Source organism: Mesoplodon bidens (assembly GCF_964165515.1).
Source record: "Mesoplodon bidens genome assembly, chromosome: 14".
Classification (NCBI taxonomy): domain Eukaryota; kingdom Metazoa; phylum Chordata; class Mammalia; order Artiodactyla; family Ziphiidae; genus Mesoplodon; species Mesoplodon bidens.
Window position 1 is genome coordinate 19,054,519 of NC_138170.1, and position 26,965 is coordinate 19,081,483.

Sequence of the window (26,965 nt, forward strand, 5' to 3'; positions counted from 1 at the left end):
ACTTTCTCATCAACACAGATTATTGCGAGGTTGTCTGCCCCCCATCCCAGCAATCTGGTGGACGAGTAGTGATAATTCATTTTTATTTTAATGGCTCATGTGGTTGATCACCTTTTCATACAAGTAACTGGCCAGCTGGATACCCTCTTTTGTGAAACGCCTGTTAATGTCTTTGGTCCATTTGTATTGGGTTGTCTGTACTTTTTTGTATTGATTTATTAGAATTAATTTTATTTCCTGTGTTCCAGGCTTTGGGTGTTCAAATATGTCACAAATTGTCTTTGGCTTGTTTGAATGGTTAATTTCATGTGTTAACTTGACTGGGCTATGGGATGCCCAGATAGCTGGTAAAACCTTATTTCTGGGCGTGTCTGTGTTTCTGGGAGAGATTAGCATTTGAATCAGATTGAGTAAAGATCACTCTCACCAGTGCAGTGGGCGTCATCCGATCCAGTGAAGGCCTGAATAGGACAGAAAGGCAGAGGAAGGACCAATTTGCCCTCTGCCTAAGCGGGGCATCCTAGTGCTGCTGCCCTTGGACATCGACACTCCTGGTTCTGGAGCCTTTGGACTCAGGCTGGGACTCACTGCATTGGTCCCCCTGGTTCTCAGGCCTTCGAGATGTCCGGTTTGAGAGCCCTCACCAGAAACTGGATCAGCTGGAACCTTGATCTTGGACTCCCCAGCCTCTAGAACTATGAGAAAATAAATTTCTGCTGTTTAAGCCACCAGATCTGTAGTTTACTGTTATGGCAGCCCAAGCAGATGAATACAATAAACATACTGAAATTAGCTTATCCATTAGCCTAGTAAGGGTTATTAGTATTGTTTTCAGGTGTTATGTGTTAGGAATGAAATTGCTATAAATATCCTTCTACAAGTCTTTTTGTGAATGTATGTTTTCTTTCCTTTGGGTAAATACCTAGGAATAAAATCACTGGGTCATAGCGTAGGTATATGTTTAATTTTATGCGGAACTTTCTGTTATGGACTGAATGTTTGTGCCCCCCAAATTCATGTTGAACTTCTAACCCCGAATGTGACAGTATTTGGAGATGGGGCTTTTGGAAGGTAAGTAAGGTTAGATTAGGTCATGAGGGGATTAATGGCCTTATGAGAAAAGGGAGAGTCCCCGCACCCCCCTCCCCACTGTGTTTCTGCTCCAAGGAAAGCCATGTAAGGACACAGCAAGAAGGCAGATGTCTGCAAGCAGGAGGACAGCTCTCACCAGGAACCCATCACCTGGCACCTTGATCTTGGAATTCTAGCCTCCAGAACCGTGGGGAATAAATGCCTGTTTTTTGTTTTTTGGGTTTTTTTTTTTGCGGTACGCGGGCCTCTCACTGTTGTGGCCTCTCCCGTTGCGGAGCACAGGCTCCGGACACGCAGGCTCAGTGGCCATGGCTCACTTACCAAAGGCCCACATACCGCAGAAAAAACAACAAAAAACCCCCCACAACTCTCAACTTTCAGGCTGTGCATTTTCTTCAGTCGACAGCACTAACTACAGAGCTGGCCTTCCTTCTGTGGTTGCACGTGAACTCTGCCCTGATCTTCATCTGTGGGGAGAGCCTCATGACGAATGGGGGTCACATATATGGCTGTGTACAGCCACAACCCTCCAAAGAGCCCCAGTGTTTGCAGAACGGTCTAGAACAGGGCTTGTCTGCTCTTCCTCTTGTCTGTTCTGTGTACCCGCTGCAAGGGCATCTGGCAGCCCTGGGGCAGGGATTCCTTGCCCTGATAGGTGTGTGAGTTTGTGGGCTGGAGGCTCTGTCTGTCTGTCCACGGCTGTCTGTCCAGTGCCCAGGAAGGTGCCTGGGACTTTGCAGGGACGCACGACATCTGCTGAAACGAGTGATCCCCTCCGTGGGGCTGGGGGGCTCAGTGGTGACTGTCCCTCCCCGCGACTCCTGTGCTGTGTCTGTACCACAGCTGTGACAGATGGGACCCCCTGGGCCCAGAAAGACCCTCTACCGGACCAGAAAGTTGGCAAAACAGACACTGCTTTACTCTTTCCACCATCTGCACGTAGTGGGGACTTTATCAACTCTTATTCCTGAAGGTTAAATCCGGGTGCCCCCAAAGAACCCATTTTTTGGTCCATCTCAGTTGGGAGATGGAGAAAAAGAGGACGCTTGCTGCTTTTCTCACGATGTCTGAAAGCGCACAATTCCAAAGCCAGGGAGGTTTCCTGCGCGTCCGACAACGATGGCAGGGGAGTGACAAAAGACATGTCCACATATGGAGATACAGGGAAGTCATTCTGGCTTATACATGAGTGAACTTGAATTTGATGCTAACTAAAATAGCCTGTGTGTGGCCTATCAAACCTATACTGTACCTCTGCTTTAATTATTAGAGAAAAGGACACACTGACCAGAAGTAAAGAATGTCCATGTTAAAAATAAAGATTAAATGCCTCCCTTCCTGGGACACCGATACTGGTTACTCCTTTGATGGTTAAGTCCCCCTTCCCAGGTGACAAGGCCATACTGACTCGCTGGGTACGTGCTGGCCTGTTCTTTTTTTAAAATAACCTTGAAGAAATGAAACCCTGACTTGTTTAATGTTCTTTGTTTTGACAAGATATAAAAGTGTGTTGCTCTCCGGAGCAGTTTCTCAGAGTCATCTGGGAAGCTGGCTTCCAGGCTAGTCCTCAGTTTGGCTCAAATAAAACCCTTTTCTATTCTTATTTTAGATTGTTTATTGATTATTTTCATTGACAGGTGAGGCGTGGTCCAGCTGTTTGATGAACTACCATATTGCCATAATAATCAGATTAATATGGTTTTGTGTGTGTGTGTGGTTCTCTGTGTGTTGTATTTTACATAAAAAGGTGAGAAAAAGACGAGTGGATTCCACATAGCAATGTGGAAAACGCTTAGGCCGTAATAACATCTGTAAAAGGTAGAATCCAAAATGCTGTGCGTTCTCCGACTTACCGAAGCTGTCTCTGTGCCAGAGGGTCACAGCTTTGCTCACGGCAGTGAGGAGGAAATTCCATCTCAGCTGGAAGCGGGCGGCCAATCTGATAAACTCCTCTTTGCTTCTGCTTGGCTGTGACATTTTAGAGAGAAACAAATGCTGGGGTTTTTGATAAAGATCAAGGCGAGCTTGTTGTCAAACGAGCCCACGGGTGGTGCACAGACAGTCTCACGAGGCCAAAGCGGGGCAGGAAGAAGGAAAGCCGAGGTGAGAGGAGGCCCAGGCCTGGGCCCGGTCTTGCACCATCTCCTGTGGGGATGGTCCCAGGCAGAACCCTTTGAAGTGGGTGGGGAGCAGGCAGGAGGTGGGAGAGCAGCTTGCTTCTTTTTTTTAATCCCACACAGTTTTTTTAGAAAAAGGTCACTTGTGGGGAGCCACAGGGGAGGGGGGCCTGCGGGGCGGCCTTGCTGCAGCCCCCTTGGCAGCTGCCTCCGAGAGGGTCGGGGGCTAATCTACACTTGGCGAGTCTGATACCGTGAAGAAGGTGCCCGGAGTCCCCCAGTGGCAGAGGGAAGGGTGCCTGACTTTGCAACGCACAAAGCAGGCCGCTGCGCCGGGTGAATTTTCTGAGGCCCGGAGGCCCACCTGTGTGTCCGGCGGAGCCGAGGTCATCGGATGGCCTGAGTGGCACTAAACCGGGTACCGGGGAGATGCCTCCACGTACAGCCTAAGGAACTCCCCACGAGACTGACAGTAGCCTCGGGCCACACTTCAGGTGAGTTACAAACCGGCAGAGTCGTATGTAATTTCCAGCACAGGCTGGAGTGAACCCCTGAGTCTCTCCTGACTGTCCTGCATGAGGACCACCCAGACACTCAACCGCAAGTCTCCGAGGAAGAACGGCAGGGACTGGCCAGGAATAAGGAGATGCCCTTTCCTCTCGGTTTCTGTTCAGCCCCCGCTGAGAGCCCCCAAAGGCCCACCCTGGGCTCTGGGTGGGTGTGGACCTGTAACCAAGCGGGACCCCATGGGGCCCTCCCAGGACAGACCCCCCCACACAATATCCTCTGCTGTAGCTCTTCTCTGAAGGACCCAGATAATAGTATCTCGTGCATATTTCCTGAGAGTTTCAGATCTAAACCCCCCCACCACCAAATGGAAGAAATTAACTACCTGATGATCATGAGACCTACTGGGGCCTAAGGACTGATCACCATCAACCAATCAGAGAATTGTGCACGAGCTGATCACACACCCTGGGACCCGGCCCCTCCCCTCCCCTGGCCTTTCAAATTGCTTTGTTGAAACCCTTCCGGGAGTTCCAGGGTATTCTGAGCACAAGCCAACCGTCTCCTTCCTCATCTCCTTGCTGGGCCCTGCAACAAACCTTTCTCTGCTCCAAACTCCAGCCTTTCAGTTTGTGTGGCCTCACTGTGCATCGGGCACGTGAACTTGGGTTTGGAAACAGACTCCCCTCGGCAGCGGCATCCTCCCCCAACGACTTGGGACCACCTGGAATGGGGCTCTCGGGGGGAGCCCTGCTGGTGTACAACACACACAAGGATGCTTCCTAAAACCATCCAGAAAAGGAGCTGTGGGCGATCTCCGCACAAACATTCACAAGTGAACAGGCATTACCCAGCTTTCCTCCTCTTGCCGGCAGCGTGATACCTCAGGTTCCTACATTTAGAAAGGACTCCTGGGCCCAAACTGCACGAGAACCAGGGGAACGAAATGAAGCACGACAGAGCTGAGCATTCCTCTCCTCTGGCTCTGCCAGATGCTAACAACCTGAGGCAATTAGACATCTTGGACAAGCCCGAGGCTTCACATTTTAACAGTCTGAGTATCTCATTGACAATAGTCTGTGGTTTTTTTTTTTTATCATCCAGGTTGTTTTACAAAAACAAGCCCTTCAAAGGCAGGCAGTTACAAAACCACCAGTTTTCGAAGACGCTTCCCTTGTGATGCTGCAGGGGTGAGGACAGTAACACTGTGTTACACGGTCTTGCGTGCAGGACCGGTACCAACGGTCTCAGTGGGCTCAGCGGGGTTGAAGTGGAGGCTGCGTGAGTGTCTGAAACGAGGACCAGAGGATGGAGAGCTTCATCCTGTCGAATGAATCGCTGTCTCTGCAGCTATGCACCCGTGCACGTTACCACTGGTACAAGTGAGCTTTGCCGAGGACCAAGGAGGGGGAATCAAAACCACACAGAATCTGGAAAGACTATATCCAAGGAGCAAAGAATGGAAACAGACACCTGCCAAGGCTTGGAACCAGCTTGAAGCTCCTTCCTGGGTTTTCCAGGGGAGATGGAGGGGGCCGGAAGACATGTGGCTGGAGGCTTAAGGAGAAAACCCGAGTCACGTTCTGGTCCCAGGCCCTCCAGGTCCTTGCTCTCTGCTGCAGAGATGTCCCCCTCTTCCCTAGACCGGTCCCCCGCTTTCCCTACGCCCACTCCGCTCCTGCCGTCCTGTCTCCCTTTCTCAGCTTATTCTAATCCTATCTGCCCTTCACCTCCCAGTGGAACCCAACTCCCTCGTCAAGGTCTTTACCTGCTACCTCGGCCTTCAGAGGATGATGCCTCGAGGGGCGGGAGGCCCCGTGTTTCGGGTCCACTGGGGCCAGGGTGCTGGGGCTTCCCCTGAGAGCATCCTCCGCTCTTACAGGGTGACTGAAAGCAGCTTTGGGCAGAAGAGAGCACTTTGCAGGAGGTCCCTTCATCTTGTCACTAACCTCAAACCAGGCGCTCCCATGCTCTACTCATCCCTGGCCCTAGCACACCTTTCAAATCTTTTGATCACACGATACTTTGCCTAACTTGTTGGTTCTTTCCATAGATCAAAGAAATAGAAATGAAGAAGTCAGTAACAGATGACCAATCTCTTCCCCAGCTTCCCCTTCAGAAATCTCAAGAACTGTGTGAACACAATAGCATCTAAAGAAAGAGCACAGGAAGTCGACAAGCCTGCACACAGTGGGGCATGGTGACCACTCTGACCCCCCATCTCAGTGGTTACCTGAGATGACTTCCCTTTTCCGCTTTAAAAACTTTCTTGGCTGAGGAGAATCTTCGGAGATAGTTATGGAGGACACCGAGTCCACCGTCTCCCCGGACTGCCAGTATTCTGCTCAAAGGCAGTTTCCCTTTCTGCCAACATTTGCCTCTCTTGAGTACTGATTTTTATTTTATTTTATTTTATTTATTTTTTTTGCAGTACGTGGGCCTCTCGCTGTTGTGGCCTCTCCCGATGCGGAGCACAGGCTCCGGACGCACAGGCTCAGCGGCCATGGCTCACGGGCCCAGCCTCTCTGCGGCATGTGGGATCCTCCCGGACCGGGGCACAAACCCGTGTCCCCTGCATCAGCAGGCGGACTCTCCACCACTGCGCCACCAGGGAAGCCCTTGAGTATTGATTTTTAAGCTGCAAGCAGCTGGACCTGATTTGGTAATACGACTGCTGATGAGGGTGATGATGACAGTCAAGCCAATGGGCCTACTGAGAAGTAAGTCCAAGTGACATGTCCAGCAGAAGGACCAAATCCGCCCCAAACGTCCAAAACCAATTCATCTTGGCTTTTGTGAGCCCAAGCCTGACACCTTACTGGGACTGTCTACAAAACCCCCAGATGAGCACCATTCTCCCCAAACAGACAAACCCATCCCCCTCCTAGACACTCCTGCTGGGTGCACACATACTCACCTGCACACTAACACTTACCTGCCCACACCCACTCACATGCCCTCCCACGCACAGACATGCTCACATATGCACACATGTGCTCACTTGCAAGCAAACACACACACACAGAGTTGTACGATGTGCCAGACTCTGAGACGCCACTTCCCCAACCTGAACCCCCATCCCGGCCTTGACACATTTCTGTCCAGAGCGCCAGAGAAAACCTTTTGCTTTGCACCAGGTCCTGGGCACTCAGTGCTATAATGTAGCTAGAATGACCCACACCCACTTCTTCTCTTTAAAAAAAAAAAAAAATCGTGGTTTTGTACCTGGAAGACAAATGTTTGGAGGTTTGAAGACAGACAATTCACGAATACACTGAGGTCTGTTGACGTCCCCAGCAAAGAAATTAAACTGCTCAAACCTATCAACAGACAAAACAAACCCAAGATTGTGAGCGGCAGAGCAGAATTTCCCGGTAGGTATTTGTATCCCCGGTGACCTAGGGGATAACATCCGCACTGCAGTTCAAAGGAATTCCCCGCGGCCTCGCCCTCATTTTGAACACACAGGCTGCCTCGGGCTGATCTGTCACCCCAGCTCATCTGGTTCAGAGCTCTGTGGTCTTGCCTTCTAGCAATCCCCTCGGCTACTTGTTGAAATGGGAAGAAACCGTTTGAAATCGTAACTACACCTTGTAATCGCACAGAACCCGGCTCCAAGTGAGCGCACTGCAGGATACAGACGTGACCTCACCCATCCCTGCCACTTTTATAAAGGGGGTAGTTTGTTCAAGTCCTTTAACTGATGGTGGGCATCAAAGCCGCTGAGGGATGTTAGGTGAGTTGCCCAGGGCTAAAGACCCTGTCAGTACAAGCCCGAGGGCTGCAGCCCAAGTGTGCGACACTGGGACTTGGGTCCCGCACCCGCGCAGGCAGCGCTGAGAGTGAAAGGACAGTGGAAGCGCATCTGTCTGAGTGCCCCCATGTGCCAAGGAGATTTAGATAACCCAGTGGGCTGCCGTGGCCCTGGTGCACATTTGGTCAGGCTCCGTCTGGAAGATCTTCCAGGCACATCTCAGGCATTCGTCTGCCAGGGGTCATGCTGTCTCCCTGCCGGCTCCGTGCCCGCTGGAAAGGACATGCAAGGATGCCAACAGGAGCCCAGGAGCCCCTGGCAGGCTGGCGGGCACCTGGGGGAGAGGCCTCATGCCTCGTGGGTCTCCCTGGGCTTGGGCTGGGGGTGAGAGCAAGGTTTGGGCGGCCAGCTGGAATTGCTGGGGAAGCCAGTGGCCTGGGAGGGGGGCTTCCATGGCCCTGAAGCCTGCTGGGTTAGGTGTTCGCCTTTCAGCTGCTGGTCTGGTTGGAGGGGAGTCTCCCAGGGGAGGATCTGGGATTTGGGACAGTCAGGCAGTAGGGACAGGGGAGATAATCAAGGGACAGGCAAGCAGTGGGGGGAGGGAGCTACTTAGCAACAAGTAAGGACCCATTTCATTATTTTAATAACTGGTACAATCCTACCAAGTCAGCCACCCCCTCAAGGTCAAAGGAAGAGGACGGGATACTTTGCGGTGCTTTTAATGCATCGCTGAATCCAAGTAGCCATCTGGTCGTGAAATGCTGAGGTGCCCCCGTGTGCCAGCCCCGTGTTGGGCGGGCCGTGAGGAAGCCCACAGCCCACACCTTGAGGGGGCTTCAGGCACTGGGGGGCAGCTTTATGCATGGCTGACCCCTCCCGGCAGCCCTCAGACCAAAGCCTGGCGACTGGGGGAGGAGGTGGTAACTGGTCTGCAGCCCCCCCTGAAGCAGCTCCCGGCTCCCCCCGAGTGGGGAGCCTCCTGCTGTGGTGACTGTGCCCTTGCAGTGATGTAACCACGCGTAAGCCAGCTCTTCGTGGAACTGTAACTGAGGCAGAACCCTACGGGGCCTTCCCAGAAAAGACCTCCACCCGTGTCTTCCGCCTGCCTTTTGTCTGTAGAAAATCTTTAGCCAAAGAAGAAATTTAATCAGAGGAGTGAGAAAATGCAGAAAGAAAGGAAAACAGTCAAGCAAGACAAAATAATAATACTTTAGCCATTAAACACAGTCAAGGACCTTTAGTTCCTACTCAAGGACTCTAGAGAATATTCTGAGCCCTGTCCCTTGAGCTGTTTTGCAGATACTGACACCCCCTCCAGGTGGGAGAAGTTAACTGTCGCTGCCCAAGAGCACGGAGACCCCAGACCGGCTGGAACCAGAAGGTTGATGAGGCCGACTCCCGATGACCTCACCACTAGCCAATCAGAAGAGTGTCCACGAGCTGACCACGCCCTGCTCCTTGAACGCTATAAGACTCCTCATGACCCCTTCCAGGGCGGGACACACAGTCTTGAGGGCATGAGCCCGCTGTGGCCCCCTTTGCCTGGCAAAGCAATAAAGCTATTTCTTTCTACTTCACCCACAACTCTGAGATTTAATCTGGCACCAGTGTACAGAGGCCAGATTTGGGCATCAGAATGGAGATTTTCTTCCTTAAGATTAACTACAATTGTCAGACAGTGTTGGGACCCAGAGTACGCGGCTCCAAAATGTGCCTCAGTGGCATACTGGTTAATTTGATTGAAAAGTTACTTAAGAAACGGCCAACACAGTAAGGACACTGACTCTCCCCCTTGGTCTCCCTGAAAACAGGAAATAAATCTCCAGTGTGAAAGGTGCCCTTCCGGCACCAGGATGTAAAGAGACACCCTTATCCCCAGAGACAGGGAATTCAGGCTGAGAACAAACCATGTATAAACAAACCATGTTACTTTTTTTTTTTTTTTGGCTGCGCCGCCAAACTTATAGGATCTTAGTTCCCCGAGCAGGGATTGAACCCAGGCCCTCGGCCATGAAAGCACGGAGTCCTAACCACTGGACAGACAGGGAAGTCCCAAACCATGTTAGTTATTTAATTTACTACCCAAGCCCCAATTCTGTTTAGCTTCTTCACTAATTGGGCACCCCAAAACCTAAGTTTCTTTGTCTACTTCTTAGGTCCCATTTCTATAAGACCTCTGTGCACATGAATTAAAATTTGTGTCTTTTTCTCCTGTGAACCCGTCTTGTGCCAGGTTGATTATTAGTCCAGCCAGGAGAACTCAAGACGGGTAGAGGGGGAAATTCCCCCTTCTCCGGACAATAGCAAAGGGCAAAAATATTCATGGGGTTATATAGCACTTGTTTGTAAAGTAGTGAAATAAGGTCAAATCACCGTTAAACTTCGCATTGTTTAAAATAACACCTGGTGCAGGAATTCCCTGGCGGTTCAGTGGTTAGGGCTCTGTACTCTCACTGCCGTGGGCCTGGGTTCAAACCCTAGCTGGGGAACTAAAATCCCACAGGCTGCAAGGGTGCATGAACAAACAAACAAACACAACTACAGTTAGAGCAGAAACTGGCAAGGCAGAGAGCTAGGTCAATCCCACTCAGGCCCGAAGAGGCGACCTGTGCATCTACAAGAGGGATGCAGGAGGGTTTTCCAAAGGAGACAAGAAAGATTGTCAATCAGCAACCACACTCACTCGGCAAATATGTCCTGGCACCGTGGACCCCAGGGCAGGCCCTGGAAGAGGGTTCTCGGGGCACTCCTCACCTTCTGCAGGAAGAGGTGTGTGAGCAGATAAATTATAACGTCAAAGAGGAACATTCTAATCTATTAGGAAATCTATAAATCAGTGATGGCCATACCAGCCCTGATTATATACCAAACACTGCAACCAAGCAGCTGAGGAAGGAGGATTACATTTCACCTCTGTGTTCTCCTCCAGGTCGTCAGTGCCACTCGGGTTACTCGTCAGGGCTTTCTCGGAAATATCCAAAGCACCCTGATGCATCATGGCATGTAGATCCAACTTCAGGATGCTGACTCTCCTGCTGTTTTTCAGCACCATTCTCATGGTCTAAAGACAAACGGCAAACACTACACTTAATGAAATCTTGTCATCTTACTTTGGCCTAATGCCCCCTCTCCAAATGACCAAAATTTTCTTGCTGTCGAAGAGAAAGAAAAGTGGATTTGGGTATTTTTGCCCGTTAAAACTGAGTCCTAGGGCTTCCCTGGTGGCGCAGTGGTTGAGAGTCCGCCTGCCGATGCAGGGGACACGGGTTCGTGCCCCGGTCCGGGAAGATCCCACATGCCGCGGAGTGGCTGGGCCCGTGAGCCGTGGCCGCTGAGCCTGCGCGTCCGGAGCCTGTGCTCCGCAACGGGAGAGGCCACAGCAGTGAGAGGCCCGCATACCAAAACAAAAAAAACTGAATCCTAAATGACAATCAAAATGTTCAAATTGCACATATTCTAGAACTGCCTTTCTGACAGTTGGCATTTAGAACGCTTCTGCTCACGGGCAGACGTCTCAGGGCCCTGCAGCTCCTCCTCCCAGTTCCCTATTCTCTGCACCCCGAGCAAGGGGCCTAAATTCTCTAGAGAGGGAAACGGTGGGTAACTGGGCTCTGCCAGGCAAGTGCAGTTCTGGAGAAGCAACAGGGCGGGCGGCCTTTACAGGACGGCTGTGGGGACTCAGCTCTCCTGTCCTTCCTCTGGGGAGCCTGGGCCAGTGAATTGGGCCTCCGCTGTCCAATGGGACAAACCTCTCCCTTACGTGCTCGGGGTCTGCAGGACAAGCGGTGAGTCCTCCTCACACCAGCCCCACAGGCACTACAGCCATGTCTGTTTTACGGAGAGGAAAGGGGCCCTTGGGTATTCAGTAAACTCTCCTGGAACCGTGAGTGTAAAGGTCCGGCTCCCAGCAGGCCAGGCTCTGGACCCTGAGCTTCCCGCTCCAGTGGGTAGGGATGGAGGTCATGTTGCAAGGTCGTTGCCATCGCCCCAGTCGGGAAGGTGAAAGTGCCAAGAACCGGATGGGCCTCCAGCTCAGAAGGAGAAACAACCCTTCTGGTGGAGGATGGAGATGGTCAAAGGGCGGGCCTGGCTGGGCGCTCCCCCGGCCAGGGCTGATTTGGGGCAGGAGGCCGGTCCCAGGCTCTGTTCCCATCTGCCGCCGTGAACTTTTCCAAGTGGGTCAGAAAGGGATCAACACAGCCCGGGGTGCTGGGGATGCCAGGCGTGGGTGAAGAGTAGACGTGGCCTGTTCTGCGGGCCCTCAGGGGAGAGAGTGCACAGGGTGCAAGCGTGGCAGACCTGCAGAGGGGAAGGGAAGGAAGTGGTGAGGGCTTGGCGGGCGGGGAGAGCTAGAGACAGCGACGGAGAACCTCACAAAGGCAGGAGGGAGAAAACCAGGAATTTCCAGGACCGTAAAACACGCGACCCACACAGTGGGTGTGTGCTGGCGTTCACTAGGGCCACGGAGCTGGAGGGATACCAAGGGGTCAGAAGCAGGGAGGCCCGGGACAGCCAGCAGAACAGCTCGGGCTCCCAAGAGGAAGCCGTCGCAGGCTGGAGCGGACGAACAGCCTTCTGGGACAGCAGAAGTGTTCAGACACTGTGCCCTGGCAGCCGGATGGAGGGGAAAGTCACCAGGGTGACTGGGACCACGTGGGTGTGAATGCCTGGCAGCCTGGAGTTGAGCAAGTCAGGCTATGGGCGGAATTTCTAAGGAGGGCGAGATAATCTCTGAGCCTCGCGGGAGCCCACCCAGAGTACAGAGAGGCGGGAGGATGCTGGGGTCGGAACCCTTGCTGGCTCTGCTTGGGTGGGCAGTGAGCTGAGGACTGCAGCTGCCGCCGGGAGCTGGCTCAAGAGAGGGGAGGCACGGCCCGCCTCCCCCTTGCCCTTTCCTATCTCCCTGTTCCCTTGGCCCCGCTGAGATTCACGAGGGGGAAATGGTAAGAGGGTGTTGATGTATCAGCACAAGCATCCCTTGTGGGCACTAAAGGAAAAGCCGGGAGAGCCGAAGCGGCCAGGCCTTGTGGACTGCAGTTTAGTGCCTGAGGACAGAGTTAACACAAGAGCGGAGGAGGCCTGCCCCACGTGGAAAGTTCATCTACTCTCACAGCATTTATGTTGTCCCTCAAAACCTACCTCTGAGCTTGGAGATCTGTAAGAGGGCTGGAAAACCTTCCAAAGCAGTGAGGAACCACAGCTTAAACTTCTTACTAAACAACTGGACAGATTTCAGATGCTGAATAGAAACATCTTCCAAAAAGTCATGAAGGAGAATGTCCTCAATTCCCGACAACAGAAGTGTCAAGACAGGGACTTCCCTGGTGTTCCAGTGGTAAAGAATCCGCCTTCTAATTCAGGGGACTTGGGTTCGAAGCCTGGGGACCCTGGTCCGGGAACTAAGATCCCACACGCCACGGGGCAATTAAGCCCGCGGGCTGCAAGTAAGACACGATGCAGCCTAAAAGAAATGTCAAGACATGTGACTGCCGGCCGGTGTGGACGGCCTCTGGTTACGAGTGGCTGCAGGTCACGTGAGCCACAGACAGAGAGAGAGGCCAGGTCTCCACCTGCCGAGGGTTCGGCCACCTCGCAGCCCTGGCCACTGCCCATTGGGCAGGACATCAGGCTGGAGAAGCTGGAATTGGAATTCTTCCTAAGATTTCCAAGTATTGATAACTGATTCAAAAATTTAAACACCCCAAATGCTGGCCAGTACGGGGTGGGGGGCAGGAGGGGAGGTCAAAGCAAAATATTTAAGGGCTGGACCCAGCCTCCAGTTTTCAACCTTTGTGGTAAAAATTTAGAAGCCCTGGATTTTTTTTTTCCTATGAAAATAATAAAATAAAAGGTAAAAGTTCATGACTAGCTTAAGAATTTAAGCTAGAGAATTTAAGCTTTAAGAATTTAATAATGACTAGCTTAATTTCTACTAGCTGTAGAAATTATATATAATTGACCCCCAAACTAAAATAATCACTCCAGAGCTTGAAAAACAAACACACAAGCCCTGGCCGTTATATATAATGCAAAGCAACTACTCCAATTACTCCTTTTAAAAAGCTCTCTTTTGCTGAAATATCAGAGGAAGAACTCTGACTCAGTTCAGGGTTCACGGGTCACCGGAGCCACAGGTCACCACATGTACTGGCTTTTTCTCTACATGAGGTAACTCAGATTCTCAGTGAATTCAGAAAGAAAAGCTGAGTCTTAGGGAAAGATCCAAGGCTCACGGTCCATGGGCCCCAAGACTGACTCCTCAGAAGGTCTGAGGTCCACAGACACCACCGAGAGTGAGGGCTGCGGGTCTAACCCCAGCATCTGGTAGCGATTTCTGGGAAGGATACAAACCAGCACCTTGAAGGAACTTCCTCCCACCTTGTACAGCTGTCCGTCGCAGCACTTAAGAAGCTGGCACATGTCAGGCAATGACATGAGCATGACTGTGCCCTGCTGCAGAGATTTCCAGAAGGACGTGAGTGAGTCCTCCACCTGATGTAAAGAACAGAACGTATCTCTGAACGCTCATTTTGTGCCTGGTGAGGCCAATCCAGCCCACCTGCCCCCAACTCTTCGTCAGCCCCAAATGGTAACAGAATGAATTTCATTCCAACCCACATAAAGCTCTGCCTATTGGCTTTTCCAAGCTGTATCTCAGAAGTGATTTTACACCCATCAGAGACCAGCTGCCAGTTGGGTGGGAGAACGTGGACCACCTTTTCCTGAGGCAGTTTTCGGGAAGGAAAGCTGTTTCTGACCACAAGGGGGCTCCTACTGATTACAATAGGATGAGGACCAGGCCCCAGGGCTACAAACCAGAGTTTAGAGTAAATTTTCATTGACTGATTGACCCCCTCAATTATTTTTCAGCTCAGGAAGAGGTGTAACTGTATGGAATCAAAGATACCTCGGGACTTCCCTGGTGGTTGGGTAAGACTCCACCTTCCTAACGCACGGGGCCCGGGTTTGATCCCTGGTCAGGGAACTAGATCCTGCATGCGTGCTGCAACTAAGAGCTCGCGTGCCACAACTAAGACCCAGTGCAGCCAAAATAAGTAAAAAAAAAAAAAAAGACACTTCCTCCTTGACATCATGTCAGAATTCACCTAAGGATGGTGTAGACTAAAGGGAACTGGTGCGATTCTATTGCACAAAGGAGCCTTCTTTAAAGACTTCTGTGGACAACTTTTGCTTTGTTTTCCCCCATGTTGACTTTTCAGATTCCATCTTTGGACCAGGTGGTCAACCTGAGTTGTCAGCTCATGAGGACTCCTGCCTTTGGGGATTCCCGCAGCTCAGATATTCTGAGACATCACAATAGTGACCCCAGGGCCCTCCAGGGACCCCAGGCAAGAGGCTGTTCCTTCTGTGCAGGCTCTCAAGGGAGTGAGGCCTGACCCTGGAGTTACCTGATTTTAAACTCTCTTCTAGAGAAGACGTCTCCCAAGAGACTCATAGATATTTAATGAAAAAGACAAGAGTGGGATGAGCAGGATGTATTAATCCTTCGACTGCCAGGCTGGACGCTTTCGGGGCTCGTGGGTCTGGGTGAGAGAGCACCATCTCCGCTCACTCCCCCAGCACCCATGTCCCAAATAATCCCGATGCGTCTGCTTCAGAAATCTTTCTGATTGGTCCCTCTTTCTCTCTGATGTCACTGTCACTGGATCTCCTGATCCAACCCTCCTTCCTTCTCACCTTGACTGCGACAAAACCTCCTCCGCTCCCTCTGCTCCCATATGGCCCTTGGATGTCACTGCCAACCCGTCTCCTCGGTAAGTCAGGGTCTTCCAGAGGCCCTTCCTAGCACCGGCCGATTCCCACCTCCCCTCTGGCTTCTCTCCTTTCGAGATAAATCCGGCCACAGTGACCTTCTTGTCCTGTGATGCCGGTGACCATCCTGCTGCCTTTGCCTGCACCACTGATTCCGCCTGGAATCCCTTTTCTACCCCATTTCGAGTCTGTTGAACTTCTGCTTTTCTAAGAGAGTTGCCAGCAACGTGGCCTCCCCCGGGGAGCCCGCTCCAGCTGTCTCTGTTCCTCTTCCCTTGGGCACCCAGAACAGTCCATCACACTGTGTTCTAGAACTTTCCATATGGTATCATATTCACTGGCTTACATCCTTCCTTTCAGTACCAGACTATAAGCTTCTCCAGCCTCCTGGGGAATACCTTCCTAGTTCCAGAAACGGTGCGGGTCACAGGGTAAGAATTCAGTTAGTACTTGATGAAGCAATGAAGGCAAGAAGGAACAGATTTTTTTTTTTAATTTTTTTGGCCACGCCATACGGCATGTGGGATCTTAGTTCCCTGACCAGGGATCAAACCCACGTCCCCTGCATTGGAAGGGTGGAGTCTTAACCACTGGACCACCAGGGAAGTTCCAAGAAGGAATGGATTAGCTATCCAACATGCGTGGATGTTTATAACACGGCATTAGTAGGCCAGGGGCCACTCTGAAGACAGCGTGGTCCCTCCCTCACTCCAATGCTTTACACAGAGTACAAAATGCGTTCATGCTGAGTGAATATTATCTCCCAAAGCTGAAGTGCTTAGAACATGGAGGCCTCAGAAAACTTTTCATTTAAATGTGCACTTGCTTCCCTGGGTTTTCATTTTATACAGCAAAAGACAGAATTCAGAATGGTTAAGAGATTTACTCGTGTCTTCCACAGTCAATTCTAGAATAAAATCCAATCACCATGATACCCATGTCAGAGCACCCTGCTCTGAACTGCTTCTTGTTCAGTTAGCATGTATCAATAACGGCTCTGAAGCATCACTGAGAATTCCAGGGTAAATCACATTACCAATACTGTATTCCAAATCAGCTGGAATTAGGATCTAAAAATAGCTGAATTTTTATTTAAAGCGTAAAGTGATCCATATGAGCACCTTGGAACATTTCCAGATGATTAAACTGAATAAAAATAGCACCTTCAAGAGCTCACTGACTATAAAATAGCTGCATTCTAAGCACTTCAGTCAATGAATTCCCACTAGATATCCCTCGAGGGGTCTTTTCAAGTAGAAAGGTTAAGAACAAGTCGTAAATGCTGGTATTTTGCAGATAAAACCTACTCTCTCGAGTTCTTGGTTCCTCACGTTCTGTAAAATGTCTTGACAATAGCTGCAGTATTCATCAGCAAGAAAGGCCATCTAGGAAGGATATGGAGAACTATTTCAGTGTGCAGCCCACTTCCAGAATGAACTGCTCCTCAAAGACCTTTCTGAGGCCCTAAGATGCTGCTTGTGTTGCTATTTGGCTACGACAGCAGCCGAGCTCTTTCCTGGGGCCACGTGTATTTTAGCTACGTGCAGTAATGCATATCTTATTGGCCTGAAATTGATGTAGTTCCATTTTTGATGCCATAACTCATACATTTCCAGGATCTGCACCACCCACTCTAAAGGCCACCGATCTTTGACAACTGTCTCTCCTAACCCTAATTTCTCCCTCCACATCCCCCAGCCCAGGTTCTAGGAAATGCACATATGTGTTCCCTGCTCTGTCATGGAGAGGCCCTCAAGATGACAACGTGGTCCCACGTGGAGCCTTTCTATAGGATGTGAAGAGAAGCCCTGAATTTCCTGACCACCACCAAGCCCAGGAGGGAATGCTGGGTCTCCCTGGTCTGGGAGAAGGCAAACATTACTCCATCTGGTACGACTACGATCACAGGCAAACTAAGAAGCCATTTACCGCCCCCAGGCAGCCAAGGCGTGAATGTTAATCTCCCCGATGCTCGCAAGCCTACTATTTTGTAGGAATAACTTCTTTGCCAGTTCCTGCTCCCAGAATGGACTTCTCCTGAATTCAGACAAAGGCGATCCACCTGGGTCTGTCTTATTCGGCGAATGACTGTCACCCTTAAAACCATTTACACATGGATTATTTCTTTAAGCCAGGTGATAATTACACTGATGCTGTGGAGTAATCTTTTATCCACACCTCTGGACACACTATTGATCCCAGCAATTTTCCCTTTTATTTCATTGCAAAAAATACCTTCCTCTGTAAGTCTATGCACTACAGTCATCAGGGAGGAATTAGGATTTAATATATTGCACTCTTACTGCCGTGTATTACAAATGCTGGATAGCGACGTACAATAAAAATATGACCTATGAATAATTTGATGCCATAAATACATTCTACAACTCTTGTCTATCTCATTGTCCCTCCTTGAACTAAAACCATATCCTGCCTGGATTATACTAATGGTGAGTCATATAAAAAATCTCAGGGCCTAACGGACAAGGAAAATGAGGGGCACAGACTTTCCTTTAGAAGAACAGATTACAGAGTGTAAAATCTTTCCATCAGGCCGGAAAAAGGCAACATGGCGGAAAGCGCATTCAATATTCCTGCCTTTTGTCATCCCCGCTGTTCTCTCCGCCTCCCCGCCACCCCCTCCTCCCCCAGAGCAAGGGGAGGCATGGTTGCTCCTGGTTTGAATGAAGGACATCAACTGTATTTGAAATTATTTCTTCAGGATTTTCCCAGACGCCTTTTGAATACCTTCCATTTTAATAGAGTAGGTGAAAGCATCCCTGGGGGTTGGAAGTTAAGTAGCTAAGCCTGCTGGACTGCAGCTGGGGGGTGGGCTGGCTCCCCTTCATTTTCTCCAACCTAACGGCCCGCTGTGTGGCAGCACAGGTCCAAGGTCAGTAGTTCCTCCTCTGTTCTCTTCCTTCTTACGCGCTCAGAGCCTTACCGAGCTACTCGCTTATATCTCGCTTACTAGATCGTTTATGTGGGTTTGCAGTAGGCTCTTGTCTACAAGCCACTGGAGGCCAGAGCGGCCTTCTGAACCGCCAGCCCCTATCCTTAGGGCTAGAAGTGCCCCCAGCTGCGTGCTGCACCCACAGAGAACAGCCACCACCAGCTTTCCCCTGAGCTGATGCTTCCTTGTTATCAGCCAACATCACACTGAAGTCTGGGGGTGTTTAGGGTTACACTCAACAGTCTTCTTAGTTTTTTTTTTTTTTTTTTTTTGCGGTACACGGGCCTCTCACTGCTGTGGCCTCTCCCGTTGCGGAGCACAGGCTCCGGACGCGCAGGCTCAGCGGCCATGGCTCACGGGCCCAGCCGCTCCGCGGCATGTGGGATCCTTCCGGACCGGGGCACGAACCCACGTCCCCTGCATCGGCAGGGGGACTCTCAACCACTGCGCCACCAGGGCAGCCCCTCTCAACAGTCTTCTTAAGGACTTAAAATCTGTTACTTCTCAACTCTTTTGTGGTCCTGAACCCCTTTGAGCATGTGATGAAAACAAATGACCTTCTCCCCAGAAAAATGCACATTATGCACTACATATTGTGAAGATGCCAAGTTAAACTCCCGTTGTTAATATTTTTGGAAGAAAGTAGGGGTGTAGATGTCTAAATAAATAAAGCAGTAGCACAGAAAGGTGAGAGATCAAGAGGCATCATTCCATGGGGTGCTGTTTGGTGTCCACTGGGGGCTGTTCCACCCTCATTCCTACCATGAACACTGGCGACATTCAGAGTCCTCTGATGGGTACGCTTCCAGGATGTGGGTTGGGGGGATGATGCTCGGGCTGGTCATCAGGAAGGATGGGGCTGTTGCATGGACTTCACTGGCCTGGCCACCAGTGCTTCTACCGGAGAAGAATTGAGGGATCCTCCTTTCTAACCCTGGGCTACTCTCTCCTCTCACACTGCACGATCCTAACCACATCCACCTTCTCCGCAGCACACATGACCTCCCGGGCTCATCAATACTCTCCTGACACTGATTCTGCCAGTATCCAAGCCCGTGTTTCTCCAGGGTGGCCCTGAAACCAGCTACATCAGGATTCCTGGGGTGCCTGAAGTTCATACCGCTAGGGCCCTCGTGAATCACATGAAGCCAGAAATCTCTCGCTTTAACCAGCTCCCCAAGTGAGCCTTATGCATCTCAAGCTGAGACTGCAGCTCCGGGCAGGCTGTGTTGTCCAACTCTGCAGAAATCCCTACATTAAACATGGCGACCTCTAATTAGAATTCAAAATTCTAATTTCTGATACTTCACAGTTTCACCTGTGCAGAAGAAGTCATCTGAAAACATAGTACTATCAGAATGGAAAGGGAAGCTACGACCAAAAATAATAATAAGTAAATTCATTGCGTTCCTGAAGTCAATTCCTTTTGGGCTCTTCCTGTGAAAAGAACTGATCTTTCAGAAAAAAAAAAAAAAAGAAAAGAAAAAATTGAAATCTTTTCTTCATAATATAAACAATCAGAAATCTAAAGGGAGCGAGTGTCTGGTGCAGAATTACTAAAGTCCCAATCTCTGCGGGACAAGGCATTCAGGAAAGAATCAGGGGGATTCCTGTTCTGGAGAAATAATTCAGCAAAATGACAAAGAAAAAAGTGAGAAATTCTATTTAGATTTTTTTAGGTGTATTAAATACCGCTTGGGATCTTCAGGAGATCCAAGAAAAGTCATTGGGGTTATTATCATTTATTCCACCCACCTTTAGTGAGCAGGTACTAAGCGTCAGCCCCTGGAGAAACGCTGGAGGACCTCCCTGTCATCCCCTGCCACCCCTGAGTTACTCTATCGACTCTCTTGATGCCTTTTGCCTTTCCTGCATTCTTGAAGACACTGCTCCCAGAATGATCACCCCCAAAGCAAATGTATCCTGTCATTCTCCTTCTGAAGATGCCTCAGTGGTTTTCCCACAGTCTCTTGGGTGACACCCAAATTCCCCAGCCTGGCATTGACAAGCTGTCCACCATCTGGACCTCATGTTGAGTCTACTTCTCCCCGACATCATCACTTCTGGTTCTCACTGCCCGCACACCCCCCAGCATGAATGCAAGCTACATATACCCTCAAGATCAACACCTCCTAAAAAGATCTCAGCAACTCCGTCCAGGACCAGCTCAAGGGCAGCAAGATAAGTGGAATAACAGCCCCTCAACAACGCCCACATCCTAGTCCCTGGAACCTTACGTGGCAAAGGGGCTTTGCAGATGTGGTTACAGTTAAGGACCCTGAGATGGGGAGATGATCCTGGATCCTCCAGGTGGCCCCCATGTAATCACGAGGGTCCTTAAAAGCAGAGAGCCTTTCCCAGCTGCAGAGCCAGAGAGATGGTGTCATGAGAAGGACTCAGCCTGCCTCTGCTGGCTGAGGAAGTGGCCACAAGCCAAGGAATGTGGGCAGCCTCTAGAAGCTGGAAAAGGCCGGGAATAGATTCTCCCCTCCAGGTCCCCCAGAAGGAATGTAGCACTGTCAACCCCTTGCTCTTAGCCTGGTGAGAACTAGTCCGACTCATAACTTCTAGAAATTTTAGATAATAAGCTTGTGTTAAGTCATGAAATTTGTGCTAGTATGTTACAGCCACAACAGGAAACAAACACAGGCCACCTCTTCCATGAAGCCTTCCCTAACTACTCCTGGCCCACATCCTTCCTCCCTCCCTCTCTGTGGAGTTCCCAATCCCCCTGTAGTGGGCACGGGCCCCTCACAGCACACCCATAGTTTTATGTCTGTCTTAGCTCCCCAGTTACGAAACTGTATTCTATTCAAGTATAGGGAATATGCTTTTTGTTTGTTTGTTTTTACTTTTCTTTCACACCCCATTCGGCCCTCAAGAGGGCTGGTCACAAAACAGGCTTTTCAAAGGGTGTCTACTCGATGCCACTTGTCGTATCAAAGTGCTATCCTGCCATCCTGGGCAACCAAAGAAAAGTTCACCTTGTGATGTCACAGATTAGCTATTCATTGTTCTGGTGTCCTAATTCAAAGAGTTATAAACGTAACTGGAGACACTTTCACACAGATTTATTGCTAATAACCTATGCTTCTTTTCTAATTATAGCAGAAGAAACACTGTTAAACAGCTGATGAGTAGCTAGGTAGTTTGTTCCTGAGGACAGGGACCTCCTCTGTCTCTACACATCGTGTCTACACAGTGGACACGTAACAGTCCTGGCTGGAGGGGTGAGTGGTTGAGGGCTGCCCATGAGAAGAATGTTACACACAGGAAAACAGTTGCATCTAATTCAGCAATTTCTGAATATTCCAGGGTCTATCATACAAATCTATTTTATTCAACACTCACTGCTCCTTCTTCTTGGAGAATGCTGTTATAATTAGTAGATTTTTCAAAGGCAACGACGTCTCCACTGTGACGTAACAGATAACAAAAAAATAATTTCAGTTAGACACCCGTTTCTGAGCATAAGCATAAAGTTTCTTTTGCAGTGAGGTTATTGGTTGGGGGGTAACTTTGATTTCAAAACCCTCCTCCAAGTTTCTTTCCACAGCTGCTGATTATCACCTGCTTAGTTTTTTTTTTTTAATCCATTTCTGTAACTGGGACAACCACGCTATTTATTTTTATAGGTTTATTCCCTTCAGAAGCAAGAATATGATGTCATCATGGGTAGGACTTGCTCCAGTGAGAAAAGAAAAATTATCATGGAAATGAAGTCTTCTATTTTCTGATTTGGGGCTTTGAAAATGATCTGCTCAGAAACGATAACATCCTCTGAGTTGATGGATGACGCAGGACAGCTTCACAGAACAAGGAAACTGAGCATGAATAATAAGATGTAAGTTCCATGTCACCATGCCTCTTGGGTTCATGTATCGTACTGGAGACATTTATTTATATGTTGCAGAGAACAGATTCAGTTCTATCCCTGTGGTGTGGGGCACTTCCCCTTTAATTGTGGGCATCGAGAAACTGGGAGCCCAGGGCCCCCCACTTTGCACAGGAAGTGTGCATCCTCCAGATGCCGGAGGTGGTGGCTTCTCCACGCCCTGCCCAGAGCTGTGGCTGTGCCTTCCACTCCCACACACGTCCTCACGCCTGACTGTTTGAATTCTATGTAAATATGCAAAGAGGAAGGCAGCAGGCGAATGCTCTGCTTCTGGAAGCAAGACCATGGTCTTCAAGGCAGGGATGGCCTGGGGCGGGGTGGGAGTCGGAGGGGAGTGGAGGAAAATGGCTTTCATCTCACACAGGAAGATCCTACAGCCCCTCCCAGCCTCTCCACAGCCCTGGGAGCTCTTTTCTGAAGGTTTGGGTCAGTCCATTCTCCATGGAAATCTGGACAGAACACTGGATACCCATGTGGTCAATGTTTCTGCACGATATTCTATTTCCAAACAGGGCAGACAGATTCAGGGTCTGGCTACATGCCCACGAGAAAGCCACCCTCTTCATTGTTCAGTAAGAGTTGTTATCACAGCAGGAAGTGTACTGTGGATGGCTCACTGGCAAAAGGGTGTCAGGACATGGAATCTGATCGACCTGGAGGAGATCCAGGATGAAGGATTGATGGAGAATCTGAAATGTCTCGGGAGTTCCATCTGTCATGTGTCAATGACATCTTGGGTAGGTGTGGACAATGATGGAGTTTCTCCAGGTAAAATCTATGAACAGCCCACGGCCCCACAAAGATTCTGAGACATTATAGCAACAAAAACAACAAGCAACAATCACCACCTGAAAGCATAAAACCTAGAATGAAAGAAGACAAGACGATGTCGGAAACAAAAGCTCATTGAATAAAGGGCTAATAGAAAAGGAAGCTAAGTAGAAAAATAGGATCATCAGCCTTTAAGAGATGATTAAGGGTCACCTGTGAGGCTTCCCTCAGCTGGAATGGAGGGAGAGCATTTTCTCTACGATCCACGTCTGTTCTCCTGCTGCTCCTAATATGCCTTCTTTGGAAAATGAATGCAAGACCGTGAATGTATTCCGCTTCGTCCATCCATTTCTCAATCATGTGTCCATTATTTACTGCGTGCCTACTATATGCGGGCATCAGGCTAGGCCCTGGGGGAGACAGCTGTGGTCGTGATGGACAGGGTCTGCCCTCTGAGAGGTTACAGCCCGTGGAGGAGAAAAGCTGTTAACACGAATAATTGCAAAGTCATTGTTCTGACAGCTGAAGTACAGGCTGTCAGGGGAATCTACGTCAGAGGGCCCATCCTCTTCTTAGTTCAACAGTTTACAGGCCTATAAATGGGCAGCTTGATCAGCTCAGGGGAGCTTCCCTTGTGATTGGTCAGTGTGCTTTGGTTGGTACTTATCACAACCCTGTACTTGGAGAGCACTTACTAAAGTCTTTGGATGGTAACAGCCATCTTCCTGGGACATTCCTTTGGATACTCAGGAACCTGGAAGCTAGAAGGTCTGGTTTCTGACTTAAAGGAAGGACAAGGGGAACCCTCCACCTTATGGCTCACCCCTCCCCCAACCCCGACTCAGGCAGCTTTGGAGGCTAAGCCACTGAGAGTGATACTCAGTAATTCTGGATTTGTAAGTGAAACTCCCAAGTTTCTGCCATCGGTTCAATGTAGAGTATGAGTTTAACTCAACAGCCATTGAAAGGAGGGTAGTGTTACAGGAAGACTGAAAGGGGACTCCATGCCATGCAGAGGCCTGTGTGAGGCCGACAAGGGGACGCAAGGCTGCTATCCTCACTGGGGAGATATGCAAGTTTTGTAGCATTTAATTGGGGGATTTTATGCCCTGAGACAACAATAATGGGACAGAAATCTGTCAACCTCACGGAGAGATTCGGTAATCTGTTAGGAAGTCCTCATCTCCACGCAGCCAGACGATGGTAGCTCTCTTGTTCAAAGGAACGGAGAGGCTGTCTCTTCCCACCTTTGGAAGGTCCTCATTCAATAAGTGGCTCATCACATGGGTCAACATGTAGGTTCAGTAAGATCTTAATTGTCTATTTAAAAAATTACCTAGTTTCAGAGGTCCCATGCAAGCCAAGAGGCATGAAAATCTGCATGAGACAGAGGGCGGCAATATTAGAGCCAGGCTACAAAGCAGCTGAGCAGAGAACAGCTGCCGGAGACCAGCCCTACTACAAGAGAAGGTCCGTGGAGGTCCAGGTCAAGGGCGTCGGCGCCCAGAGCATCTGGCCGAGTGAACACTGCAGGCGTTGACTGTGCTCTGATCTTGCAGGTCAGGCTGGGCTAGGCTAGAAGGGGGGACTGTGGCAGACAGGTGCCCCACCGAGGGGTCTTCCACCCGAGAGCAGGGGCGCTCAGGGTGAGGGGCTGAAGCAGCACTGGAGGTTTTAGCTCTCAGGGTCCAGCCAGGATGGCCTCGTGTTCTGGTGGGGGGGCGGTCACTGTCCCTGTGTCATTTCCCGTGTGTGGTTCCGATTCAGTCCTTGGGGACATTTATTAGGTTGTGATCAAAAGCACAGTCATTGTGAAAATAGGGCTCTAAGAAAACCATACCAAACATCCAGAGCTGACCTTGCTGGGAAGAAAGTGCTTCCAGCTCAAAAGGAGGTCTTCTTCCATCATCCTCTGAGGCCTGAGATGCTTTATTTTTTAAACTTTTTAAATTATTTTTTTTGGCCGCACAGCTTGTGGGATCTTAGTTCCCCAACCAGGGATCGAATCCCGGCCCTGGCAGTGAATTGCCCAGTTCCTAACCACTGGACAACCAGGGAATTCCCCGCACCTTTTTTTTTCTTGAGATGCTTTAAAGGCGTAGACACATAAAAACCACATTTTACTTTAATTAGTTTTTACGATCAATTTGGCTAAGAAGGGTCCAACGTAAAGAGGGCTGAGACATGATTATATGCCACATGACTCATCCTTTTTTTTCCGCGGAAAATCTTTCAAATGTCTTGTTAGCTTAATATGCCTTCTGGCATTTAACTTTCTTTTAGTTCTAACTGCAATTTGCATCCACATTCTCAGGTTTTGACATCAGTTGTCATTAATCCAGACCTTCATTTACATCATTTGGTCATTGTCATTTGCCCTTGCAAATCATTCTAACAGCAGTGAAACAAGTAAAGCAATTACAAAGGTAAGAGGATAAAAATGTAATAAAACTGAATTCACATCCCATACTTGTTCAGTGTCAGATTTCAGAGGGAAGGTGCTTTATCTTCTGATCAATAAAGGAGTTAATTTCAATTTTTACTCAGAGCACATGAATTAGTTATTTTGGTTTTGATTAGAAGATACCCTCAACTTGATATTTTCATATCTAAAGTTAAACAGTCAATATTTGTATTCATATCAGGATGGATGTTATGATTGCAAAAGCTTTATTTAATATAATTTTGATTATACTAATGATGCTAATCACCGAAATATACTGAGCATTTACCCATTGCTAAGCGTCTTACATGCATCACCTTAGTCCTCACAACAATCCGTTAGGTGGTGGATAATAATTCATTATTATTCCCATTTTACGTATGGGAAACAAGAAACAATTCAGAGCCAGAAACCCAGCTCTAACTTCACATTTCACCTCTAACTTCACATCTTCACCTCTATTACCTCTTCCACTATTCCTTCTTGTAAGACACACGTGTGTATGATAACAAATAACATACACAAGGAGGGCAAAGGAAGCCACGAGAGTTTTGAAACTTAAAGTGGAAAAGAACAACCTTCTTTCTTTAAATTTTATTTTATATTGGACTATAGTTGATTAACAATGTTGTGTTAGTTTCAGGTGCACAGCAAAGTGATTCAGTTATACATATACATGTATCTATTCTTTTTCATTCATTTCCCATTTAGGAAGAACAACCTTCTTTTTAAACTGGGTTACGTGAGCGTCATGGCTTTGTCATTTTCTGCGTTGGGGGCTGTTGCTTTTACACTGCTTAACTCTATTCCCATTAGATTTTATGAGCAATAATGGCAAAATGATGACCTGGCGGGACACCTTTAAAAGTGCTGAAAGTCTAACTTGTTCACATTCACCTTCCGGAGACAGAACTCAGCAACCGATGCCAGTCTTCCTCAGCAGATAGCACGTTGCCTTGTCTCGGCGTCTCAGCTGGAGATGAGCACGTGAGGGACGCTCTGAACAGGTGAGATAGTTTGGGAACTTCAGAGCATTACCGGCTTTTAAAACCTTCCCCGGGGGATTCCCTGGTGGCGCAGTGGTTAAGAATCCGCCTGCCAACGCAGAGGACACAGGTTCGAGCCCTGGTCCAGGAATGATCCCATGTGCTGCAGAGCAACTAGGCCCGTGAGCCACAATTACTGAGCCTGTGCTCCACAACAAGAGAGGCCGCGATAGTGTAGAGGCCCCCGATGAAGAGTGGCCCTTGCTTGCCGCAACTGGAGAAAGCCCTTGCACAGAAACGAAGACCCAACACAGCCAAAAAAAAAAAAAAACCACCACACCTTCCCTGAGCAAAGGTGCGCAGTCTAGGGCAGGATCCCCTACACCTATGTTTTCTGAGCTGCTAGACAACGATCAGGTAACGCCTACTTTTTTTAACCTTAACAAGTTCTAACCAGCCTTGCAAAGCATAGGGCGGACAAGGCCCAAATGTGGGTTGCAACTTGGACCCCTGATTATACCTGAGAGGGAGGCCGCACGGGGCTCGATAGAGTCCTGGCCCCGGGAGGGTTCAGCTCCTGCAGGTACCAGGGCTGCACGGACAGAAAGAAAAGCTCCGAGGCAGCTGCTGATGTTCTGACATCCTTGGGTCCTCGGTGCCCACGATCGCCCGGC

At 49.4% G+C, this 26,965-nt stretch overlaps 1 protein-coding gene across 1 annotated transcript in view; it reads right to left on the reverse strand.

Annotated features, from left to right (window-relative positions):
* Window positions 1–441: 441 nt before the first annotated feature.
* The window catches only part of RFX8 (regulatory factor X8), a gene marked incomplete at its 3' end in the record, with an annotated part of 61,975 nt that continues 35,451 nt past the window's right edge, over window positions 442–26,965 (reverse strand). The window contains 11 exon segments of the mRNA XM_081253877.1: window positions 442–461; window positions 2,946–3,060; window positions 6,942–7,036; window positions 10,375–10,531; window positions 12,582–12,604; window positions 12,607–12,760; window positions 13,849–13,962; window positions 16,551–16,628; window positions 17,228–17,242; window positions 17,244–17,339; window positions 21,548–21,611. Of these exon segments, the coding sequence (XP_081110003.1) occupies window positions 442–461; window positions 2,946–3,060; window positions 6,942–7,036; window positions 10,375–10,531; window positions 12,582–12,604; window positions 12,607–12,760; window positions 13,849–13,962; window positions 16,551–16,628; window positions 17,228–17,242; window positions 17,244–17,339; window positions 21,548–21,611 (931 nt within the window).